This window comes from Glycine max, chromosome 19, assembly GCF_000004515.6.
Source record: "Glycine max cultivar Williams 82 chromosome 19, Glycine_max_v4.0, whole genome shotgun sequence".
Classification (NCBI taxonomy): domain Eukaryota; kingdom Viridiplantae; phylum Streptophyta; class Magnoliopsida; order Fabales; family Fabaceae; genus Glycine; species Glycine max.
Window position 1 is genome coordinate 3,374,370 of NC_038255.2, and position 11,407 is coordinate 3,385,776.

Sequence of the window (11,407 nt, forward strand, 5' to 3'; positions counted from 1 at the left end):
CGGCTCCGGGAGAGTCAAGGTGTCGCCGACCTCCGTGATCGCGCACCTGTGCTGCGTTTATGGACTCAAGTTATCTAATCATGAGTTGTCATATACTTGAAATTTGTTGTTTTTTAAAGTGATTTTTATTTTAGTTTCTACACCTAATAGAGCTCAACATACATCAATGGAGTTTATAGAACTCAAACCACAATGTCTGCATGCATGCAGCCAGTAACATATTCAAGGTTTGGGAACTTTTGGTTATCATACATGAAAACAAAATCCTTATTCTCACACGACACACAATCTCTTCAACCAGGCGTCTTATTATCATCATTCGGTTACTTGTGTTGGTTGTTTATTGTAGGCCATTTTGAATGTTAAAATGTATTAACTTCATTCTTTTTAATTTCCATGGAATCTGAAATGAGATTAACGTCATCCTTTTTTATTGTTTTTGACATATATAGAACAAGAAACCTAGAGTACTCTCCTCAAACTGGGGTTATAATCCTATAACTAGTTACCCATTTTCTATCAGCTTTGTTATTTTTTTTCTCTTATGATATTTTTCATATTTCATATCATTTTGCCAACTTTCATTTTTCATATTTGGTTGCAGATTCCTGGGCCCCCACCTAATGGAGAAATAATAGAACACCAGAAGAAAATTGGCCTTTGGGGAGTAACACTAGCTTCAGCAGATGCAACTCTTGTTGGAAGAACACTTTCAACTCTAACTGAATCCCCCCATGGTCTTCCTGGGTTGAATGAGAGTGCTGAGATGGTTGAAAAAAGGAAAGCCTACTGGACTTCTGTGAAGCCTGCTCATTTTGGTGTGAAGATAGGCTCAAAATCATTTTGGTTGAAGTGCATGTACTACATTTTTCAGCATTCAGAAATACAAAAATGAGGGAGCTTGTTTACAATAACTGTTCTGGATATCCTTACATCATTTACATTAAGCAAAAATAAATGAACAAGATTATAAAGTAAGATCCACGTTTAACATTATGCCCATAGCTTTACCTTTAATCCCTTCTTCATCACAACAGTCAGAAAATTTTATGATTTCAAAATTATTCACATTGTCCATATGTTATCTGAATGAATCATAGCCCTAGTACTTAAGAAAACCAATGGAATAGGTTTTAAAATTTTCACAATTTATTATAAATGTTTATGCTTTAATTTTTTTTTTATGGAATGTTTATGCTTTAATTATTAACTTTTCAACCTACAATTATAATTTCTTGATATTCGTTTATAGTGCATCATTCACTTTAAAAGAAGAGTCAAATACTTGTTAATTTTACTAGTTATAAAATGTGTGGTTGAAGACACTATTAAAACTAAGGGTAATATATTAAATTCGTTCTTACATTTACAAATATTAGTTAATTTAGTTTTTGAGATTATGAAAATGTTATTTTAATCTTGAAATTGCTAAACAACACTCATTTTAATCTTTTTAATTATGATTTCAGATACTAAATTGAATGTAATTTTCTTACATTAAGAATCGAAATGACCCTAATTTAGTCTTTTTAGGGATTATTTATATATATATATATATATATATATATATATATATATATATATATATATGTTAGTTATAATTTTAGAAACTAAAGTTATGTTTGTAAGATAATTCAATTAGTTTTTAACTTTTTTTATTAACTGAAAAGTTTGTTTGATTATTCGATAAATTAATTTTTTTTAGTAGTTCTTTAATAGCTTCTAACAATTTTTGAATATTACTTGAAATATCAATTTTTAAAATATTAATTTCTAATTTTTATATTTTCTTTTATTTTTATCCTTAATATATTTATTCATTTTCTTTGTTATATTTTTAAATAAATCATGATTTTATTATTTTTCAATAGTTAATTTTTTACATTTTCGTTTCATAATTTTAGAAAGTAGTATTAATCAAAATTAAAGGTTTGAGGGAGTCTTACTTTTGGGTCCCAGTCCAGGCGCTACCTAGTACCTACAGTTCTCAGCTAACTTGTGCAATATAGATGAGATTCCTAATTATTTTTAGAAAATAATTCCTTAATTGTGCATCTTCCTACAGTTCTCTAACTTAATGGGTATCAGAAAAAGTAGAAAACATGGCTGCTTCTCGTAAGCAAGAAAAGCAGCATATCCCCAAAGTGAATGTTCCCCTTTCAAACACGGCAGCAGTCAAAAATAATTATTACAAATTCGTTGAAATAATTAAAAACTAGTTTAGGAATTAAATAACTTATAAGATTGGCTAAGCTGATGGGAAGAATGGGAGAAAAAAAAATCTTAGACTCAAATCTCTCACACTAACAAACTCAGTACTAATATTTACTGATAAAAATAAAATAAAATCATTCAACATTTGAGTGAGAACCTGTCTCACAAATAAATTGACACCAGTTTAGATCTTTGGACGGCCTTATTAGTTATTATTACAATAAACATAGTTAATAGTCTTAGTCTTCCATGAAATTATTGATCGATAGAACCAAATTGGAATAATATTAATGAAAAAATTACCACTAGCACATGAAGGCTAGATTTGCAGTGGGATAGTAGCGTGAATAGCTTGTTATATAGATTATAAAATCAAGATTGTTCCATATCTGTGTATAGAATAAGATATATATGGTAGAATTCAATGGGATGACTTCTTTACATTAACTGTTCCGAATATCTTACAGCCTTAAACTTCTAATGATAGCTTCAATTTTTTCCAAAAATGATTGAATAAAATATTAAATTAAGGTTCAACATCTAACTTTATGCACACGGCACAAATCCATATTTCATTCGACAACTTAGGGAACTCAAGATATTTTCCTAATCAACCAACATTGTTTCCCCATTTGTAGTCTGAATTGTGGCCTTGGTACTCTGTAGGCTCAAGTGTTTCTTCATTTCCTGAGACCTGACAAACTCCTCAATTCTAGCTTTTAGCGCATCATCGGGAATCAACATATCCGCAGTAAGATGAGAACGGTTGAATGGGTCAGTCTGCACAAACAAACAGAAAAGCATAAACCAATGAACCCTCTTAAATACATGAACACCAGTAATGTCAAAGATGTTAACTTACACTATCACTAAGAAGATGCCTCTGAATGACAGGACGATCAACCGTGATCCTTGAAGAAGGCAAGATAACTGGATCCTTCATCAAAGTGTACTGTAATATAGAAAAGGGCATGTATGTTGTGTCAGAATTAGCTTGCCTGTTATTCAAAACAGCTTATAAACAACTTTTTAGAGCTTTCTGAAAAAATAAAGCAATTTTACCCCTAAAAATAATGAAGAGTAATCACGCATCTAGTCACTATCAAATTTTACACTTGCAAATCAATTACGAGTGACACCCCCACTTCCACCACAATAAAAACACATGAACACAAAAAAGCGGAAAACATACTTGAATTGGATCCAGGAATTCATCTGGTATCTCCCCTAGAGTAGCTTCAGCATCCATTGCCTCTGAAGCAGCAACTTTAGCTTTAGCACCAAGTTGAATAAATTCCTGTATAATTCTCCCATCCTCCCCAATTCTGTGAAGGACATCTGCCCCAGCACTAAACAACTGCAGCGAATTACCAGTCAGATTGCATTTTCTTGTATGATAATACAGACAAAATAAAATTTCTTGAGAACAGTATGCAGTATATGAAAAGTCCCACAAAACTTGCCTGATCATTGTATGACCGGCCATCCTTTGAGATGGCAGCTGGGAAGATGGAATTCGTGTCACCCCTAGCTAGATGAACATATATGTGCACAATCTGCAAAGGAATAAATTAAAGTTAGTAGTGTGCTATGAAACATAAAGTTTAGAAATACAGTACATTTGTGCGGTGTATTGTGTCATGTAATATAAATGATATACAAGATTTTGGTGCCAACATCCTCCCACCACTCTTCCAAAAAAAACTAATCAAACCATTAATATTTAATATAAATATATAATAAATAATTAAGAACAAAAGGATTTTGGTATTTTGCAAGCCTAGAGCAACAACTCATCAAGAAATTATTCAGCCAAGTTACTACAGTTAGGAAAAAAATTTCAACAAACTAAAAGATAAGCACATAGAACATCGTATAAACAAGAAAGTTTTTCAAATTCCTTGGATTAATGAAGATGTAAATACAACATTTTAGAATCAATCCTATTGAGTCATGTTTGACTTTGAGTCTAAAGATTGCAAAAGAATAGCATATCACCTCTCCTGAAATAATTATTCACTAATAAAAAACTCACTTTAAATAATTTTTGAAATATAGTTGATGCCAACCTGTTTTAGCAAATGCTTAGGACGAAATTCATATTTCTCAGGATCCTTCAGACTAAGCGATTTTCTTTGAGGACCCACCAATTGCAGCAGAAAGTAATTGAGCATGCTAGCCACTCTTTCAACCTTGAAAACGTGGAAAAATAAGATTGAACTCATTAGGAGCATAACAAAATTTCAAAGGAAGATCATAGTTCAGTGATAAACTATTTTATGAGATGACAAGATGCATAACATGCTATGGTTGGAAAGAGAAAAATCACCATCTCGGGAAGTAGGAATGGAGCAGTAATCTGCTCTGAAGTAAATGCAAGCATACTGACATCTTCGTTTGCCAACTTCATATCTATCCGAATAATCTATAAAAATATTCAGCATTAAAAGCTCTATTAAATTATTTAAAAAACAAGTGCTGATACATAATTATATATTGAAACAAAAGGACAACAGACATTTTCTTGAGAATGGAATAACCGGGTCCTCTCCTGCCTCTCTTGAACTGGTCGTCGCTCCCACTCGACCGTATTTGACATCTCAGCCTCCAATTCTTTTAGCTCAAGAATTTTGTTCAGACTTTCATCAAGAAGATAAATACTATCATTAATCAGAAAGTTTAAGAAATTCAGATAGACACCCTTTTCCTCCTCTTTAGCAATCTGGAAAAAAATTAAAATCAGAAAAAAAATTAGATACAGTCATGGTGTGAGATAAAAAAAAAAAGTCTTTTATACATTACCTGTCTCCAAGCATTACGATGACTAGGGACTTGCCACAGGTATTCAAGGAGTTCAGCAATATTATGGCGGATGTTAAACTTGTCATAGAACTGTAATGGACAAGTGACAATTAGCTAGGTCTTGTATTCAATGACCCAGAAAGGTTAATGATTTCAAATACTGAAACTCATGGAATGTAATATGTATATTAATATATTAATATGTGCTAATTTAGCAAACCATAATTGGGGCATTATAAATTGAGCTATATAAAAAATTGGTGAATCTGGCATTGCTCTAATCAATCACATGCATAGGATTAAAATAGAACATATTTATTGATCTGTCTAAAGTAAACAGAACCACAAACATGACTAACATGGACCCCCTTTTGATAGTCAAACTTGAGTTTCAAGAAAATCAAGAAGAGAGGTGATTTCCAAACAATTCAACTATATTCCTCATATTAATCTAGAAATTGACAGCATTAGGGGGGGGGAAGGTTGGTCATGCCACAAACAGTCTTAAAATGCAGACTAACCTGTGTGTGAGAACCAGTGAACTCAATGTCAACGTAGAGTTTCAGAAGATTCCTCACAAGATACTCAAGAGAGAGTTGGTGGCCTTCAAATAGAGTGGCTGTAGCAGTTGAGCCGCTGCAGAGAGGGAATAGGATAGAGGGAACACATATACTCAATTATATAGCTTGAAGACTTAAAACAAATTTTCGCAATATAATAATAATGATAAGCAAATTTTCCAATTTTAAACAGAAGAAGGACACCAATTACCTCCTGCGGGGCATCCAGCAGTTCAATACTTCAACCATCTTTGCTCTAAGATATGGGTTTTTGATAAATTCAGGGCTGGCCATGAACATAATTATAAAGTTCATAAATTCTTCCTGCAGAGCAATATAAATGCATTATCTTGCATAAGATTTGGGAGATAAAGGATTAATCCAAGAAAAACTCTTTTGAGTGAAGTCTACCAGCACAACTCCATCTAAGGCCTTTGGAATCCGGGAAGCAAATATTAAAAGTTCCATGGCATCTTCCACAAAATGTTCAGGCATGGTAGCAAATTCCATTGGGCAAGTTGGTGGTAGAGGCATCTTAAATCCACCCACCAAGCCAACCAACCAAATAATCATCAAGCGGTACAAGGAAAGCGCATTTTGAATAAGAGTGTTATCCTAAGGAAAAAATGTGAAGCCAATAATTAAAATGAGAATATTGAAAATTTGAAACTTCTAATCTAGAAAGAACACTTGAAAGTAACAAGAACTTGTCTACACCATATTGATGAATCAAGTGTCAAATTTCAGTGAACATTTAATTTAGAAGAGCATAATCTTTGTAAGGTAGAATAGATATGCTTATCCTTTTGAGAGATCACACCAATGAATCTTCTCTTTACTATGAAAGTAATTATGACGGGCATTCCTAAATAGTAACCGTGTTATGTCGTAACCATATCAGATGTGAAGCACTAGATGGACACTTCAAATATTTTAGTTGCATCTTCATAACTTTTTTACTTTTATTTTTCGAACTTTTATACCAATACTGATTTGAATACCACAATAATTAGATAAATTTTAGCATTGTATTGAGTTTATAATGATGCATTATCATTTTAAAAACATGAACTTTCCCTTGTGATTTTTACAAAATTTCCATAGCCCTATGTACATGTCATATTGCATCCATGTCCCATGTCATATCAGTGCTTCCTAGCTAAGAAGTAATAAGAACCTTTAAGCTCCATAAACCCCAAATTTCACAAAAGAAAATTAAGAAAAGGGACACTACTATAAGAAAAAGTAAAAAGAGAACCCCATCTGTGACAAAGTACAAATAAATAACACCATAAACATTATAAAACATGTAGCATAGGTCTACGTACACCCTGTAGTACAAGGTTTAGTATAAGAGTACAGCTGGAGAATACTACAATTTGTAGTACACTGTACACCCCCCCTCAAAGAAAAGCATATAGATCATATGTGCAGCATGTTATAAATGTAGCTAATTCGAGAATCCTTGAGTCCTTGATGGACTTCAGTAAATACATATGCTAAAAGGTCATTCAAGTTGATGAAACTAGTAAAATTACTAGATAGCTGGAAAAGAGAAGTCACAGCCAAACAACTGCAGGAAAAGAGGAGAAAACTGGTGTTTCAACTTTAGAAACCAATACCATATGCATATGGAGAGAGAAAGATCTTAGATAGAGAAACCTTTTAGAACAGAAGTTTGAGTGAATGGAACTGTAGTGCTGTACACAATTATTTATTTTAGAGCAGAGACATATGTACAGACAATACAATTTTGCACGGTTACAGTTGTAGTACATTAAGATCTGTAGTACACTATATATATATATATATATAGACTGTACAACTCCCCAAAAACACACACACACACAATACAAGCACAGAAGCAACTTGTTTTATTTTCATATATCTGCATTTGCTAACGTAGAAAACAAGAAACTTCAAAGTGGGCGGGGGGAAGGGGGGCTGAAGGACCTACCCTCAATATCTGAGCCTCATAACAAAGTTTTTCCTGTGAGTACAACTCCATTTCTTTCTCAAGCCGATTTATATCCAATTCTGCCTGAGGGGTGGGTGTCCGCTCCTGCATGGCTTTAAGTGTGGCAAGAGCATCTTCACACCGAGAAATATCCTGTATATAATATGACTCCAGTATTTATACTTTACATAACTTTAGAAGTAATCATTCAAAGCAGATAAAAAATAAGGCATTAATAATAGTTAGCTCCCATAAATTAATACTAACAATTTCTAATTCTACCCAAGCATATATGTGATTACCTGAACTAAGTGTTTGAAGTCAGAAAATGCTTTTAAAAGGCCCAAGTTGAGCACTCTTGCGGTCATAAAGAAGCATTCACAAATAAATGAATATTTTGTCTTTTCAGCACGTGCAGAATTTTCATTTGACAGCTCACCAAAATTATTACTACCAGAACTGCTGGCCTCTTGGGATTGTTGCAAGCGTTTTTGATCATCACTATATTGATTGGTTGCCCCAGTTGTAGCTGGGTTTTTACTATTAAGCCATTCAGTAACTTCTTCTGATGATGCATGAAGAGCAGTCAACCCACTAAAACAGAATCATGACCAAAAGTTACCTATAGGGAGATGCATGAAATTTCCATGAGAAATTCAATATTTACAACACAAAGCCCTCACCTTAGCTTCAAGCGGTTTGAGCAGTGCACATATTTTGCATCAATTTTATCCCTTTTTGTTAAATTTGCATCTAAAAATGGCTCACATAAACGAAGCATGACAGCACTGAGATTTACAAACATGCCTGAACTTGCACAAGTAATAGGGTCAACCTGTTTTTAGGATGAAGAAAAATGTCACACATATTCTCATAAGACGTAATAAAGAACAGGTATGAGTATTTAAAAAACTTCAGCATGAACATTATGACAAGGAATGCAAAAAAGAAAAATGAAATAAAATAAGAATGAAGCAATTGAATACAAATTATCTTGTTTGCTGTGTCACTGCACTTCCACTAAAAAAATGCAGATAAGAAAGAAATTTACCTGTATATGAGCCCTGGATGCATTTATATTGATCGCCTCCGCAAGATACTCAAGTACACTTTCACGAGTATCTTGGCTTTTAAGGAGGATGAGGAGTACTTCAGCTAGGCCATCATATAAGTTGTTCATGACAGTTTTGATGGTGGAAAATGAAGATAACAAATCAGCAGGCCGCCTAGTTGATGCATCAGAAAAACACTGCTGCCTGGATTTCAAATGAGAGAAGAAAAAAATGTTAAAAAGTGAGCCTGATTAAATAATAAACAATAAAATATCCCATCCAAATAATAAGCATAGACTTCAAAAGGGAAACAATAAGCAAGAAGTGGAACAAGAATATAGGGGTAGCAAATAAACAACAACTGAGCCTTTCCCATTAAGTGGGCTTGGCTAAATGAATCAAAGAGAAAAGGGCACTGTAATGTTCACTCATAAATCATGTCTATAGACAAATTCTTGACATACTTCCTAATTATTTTACCTATGTTTTCTCTTAGTCTCCCTCTCGTCTCTGACAACTGGACTACCCTCCATCTAATATACTCTCCTTGTGATTCTATAAGTCTTCTCCGCACATACCCAAACCACCTAAGGCAAGACAACACTATCTTTTCTACAATAAGTGCCACCCCAACTTTTTGCCCAATGCATTCATTCTTAAATCATACCTTAGTAAGTTCATTCATCTAATGTAACATTCTCATTTATACTACATTGCATATATTCTTTTTTTTTTTGGCTTTTTACTGCCCGACATTCAGTCCCATACAACATCAAAAGTCTCATAACAAAGTCGTAATTTTTCTAAACAATAATTTGCTGAAGGACCAACATACCGACCATAAACCATTTGTTTCCTATTCTATGAAACCAAAGGACATAGAACCAACAAGCACATCAAAATTATACTCGAACCATGTTTGCTTAACTAATCCAGTATACTCTAGCCAAGTTCACAAAAACGAAAGCAACCAATCACATGTACAATCACTCGGAGATATAAGGCTGGCTTGATGGTTGGGAAGGGGCCAGGGGGCTTAAGGGTGAAGGGAGAAGGGAGAAGGGGAAGGGAGAGGTCGAGGATTCGAATCCATCCCACTGACATTTCTAACAAAAACTAACCAACTAACATTCGCGGAAAAAAAAAAAAAAAAACATGTGCTACTCTCCCTTCGGCACCTCTCACCAATGCAGACAAAGAGAAAAGCAAGACCAGTAAAAACCTATTAACACATGAATTTCAAACAAAGCTAAATCCATAATCTTAAGCTCACCCAACATCAGGCTGGCCCTTGAAAAAAGCATGATCAGGAAGAGCACTGATATGAAAAAAGGGACCCAAAATGCTGGTCATCTCAATAGCACGGCCATTCATATAAACCCCTTTGGGAATCCACCATTCATGATTCACAAGAGACTTAGCACCAACGGGAAACCTAACCAAATACAACAAAGCCCTCAATGAGTCCTGAAAGTTCCCAAGAGCAGAAACCTTCATCACACTCCCTCTCAGCTCCTCATACAAACCCTTTAGAATCTTGTCCAAGCTGTCAAAATCCGGGTCCCTGAAAAACTCCTCCAGAAACCCCGGCGGACTCTTTGCCCCTCCGCCGCCACCGCCGAACACGTTCCCGCCGCCTACCTCCGCCAAAATCAGCGACAGCAACGGCGAATTGGCACCGCCCGAATTCGCCGAACCCCGGCTCGGAAAGAGCTCGGGATTTGCTAAATGAATCCGGCAGTAGTTGACGCAGAGCTTCTTGGCCTGCCTCACCACCGCCTCCATCTCCGACCGTAGGGTTTTGTCCTTCATGTTCGCGATTTTCTTGCCTTCCTCGTGCGCTCGGTGGTAACAGCCAACGAGGTACTGGAACGGAGACTCGTCTACGGCTCCGGCGAATTCGCCGGAGAGACGGTCGATTAAAACCCTCTCCATGCAATCGCGCGAGAGGCGGAGCTCCTTGTCCTCGCTGAGAATCTCGGCCGCGGTCAGTTCTAAATACACGATTCTCGAATCCGTAGTGGTGGCGATTTCGGTGATCGAGACTAGAAAGATTTTGCGGATGACGATGTCCTCCACTTCCTGCGGAGTGCGTTGGGGTTTCGCCGCCGCCATAGATGGAAGTTATCGGAGCGATCAAATTGAAATTGAAATTCGATTGTTTGGTTAGGTTTGTTTTATGAAGAAAGAGAGGGAAAAGGATCTTATTGTTGTTGAGTGAGAGTGAGACTGAAAGGGAACATGGTTTGGTTTTGGAGACAACTCGGAAGGTTCTTGTATTAAGAGAGATACTATGTGGAGAGAGGTTCCAAACGACGTAGTTTCGTCAGCCTCCTTTATTTTATTGTTTTTAATGTTTTATCTTTAATAATTTACAATCTATGCTTGTTATTAATGTTTTTAGACTCAGTTGGTAACTAGATATTTTTTTTTTTGGTAGTGTAATCTTTGTTGCAATTATAAGATATGATTTGATAATAATCTCATCTTAGTCATTATTCCTATGTAATTGCATACAATGTATTTTTTTGAGATAGATTCAAAAGTAACTCTTCCTATATATATATATTCTAATTATATTTTTTTTTAAAATTTTATGATTAACAGTTTTGCTTTCATTTATTCATTCAACTCAAAAGTTGTGAGAGCATCAACTCAAGCTATTCGACACCACGTCTCATTTTCAGATACATTGGTTTTGTGAAAATGTTACGTATAATCTTTTACTTAATATTGATTTTAATTACCGATGCTTGGCAACAAGGGTGAGAAATTTGCTAAATCAGTACTATTGAACTTAAAGTTGTTGCTAAATTGGTACT

The 11,407-nt window shown here is 34.9% G+C and overlaps 1 protein-coding gene across 1 annotated transcript; it reads right to left on the reverse strand.

Annotated features, from left to right (window-relative positions):
- Positions 1-2,629: 2,629 nt before the first annotated feature.
- On the reverse strand, positions 2,630-10,845 carry LOC100811444 (probable ubiquitin conjugation factor E4). Its single transcript, XM_003554669.5, has 16 exons — positions 9,859-10,845; positions 8,585-8,789; positions 8,217-8,368; positions 7,836-8,127; positions 7,534-7,686; positions 5,988-6,191; positions 5,788-5,900; positions 5,538-5,652; positions 5,017-5,106; positions 4,733-4,936; positions 4,544-4,639; positions 4,284-4,406; positions 3,678-3,770; positions 3,407-3,571; positions 3,077-3,166; positions 2,630-2,994 (listed from the first exon to the last, which is right to left on the reverse strand). The coding sequence occupies exons 1-16, from the start codon at positions 10,698-10,700 to the stop codon at positions 2,821-2,823; spliced, it is 3,111 nt and encodes a 1,036-aa protein (XP_003554717.1). The 5' UTR covers positions 10,701-10,845; the 3' UTR covers positions 2,630-2,820.
- Positions 10,846-11,407: the final 562 nt, after the last annotated feature.

Bases quoted from the DNA above. Each gene is read 5' to 3' on its own strand.
- LOC100811444 (XM_003554669.5), bottom strand. From the start codon at position 10,700: ATGGCGGCGGCGAAACCCCAACGCACTCCGCAGGAAGTGGAGGACATC. The intron at 5,901-5,987 runs GTAGACTTCACT...ATTGCTCTGCAG, and splicing joins CCTTAGATGGAGTTGTGCTG to GAAGAATTTATGAACTTTAT. The intron at 3,572-3,677 runs GCAAGTTTTGTG...AATTCGCTGCAG, and splicing joins GCCGGTCATACAATGATCAG to TTGTTTAGTGCTGGGGCAGA.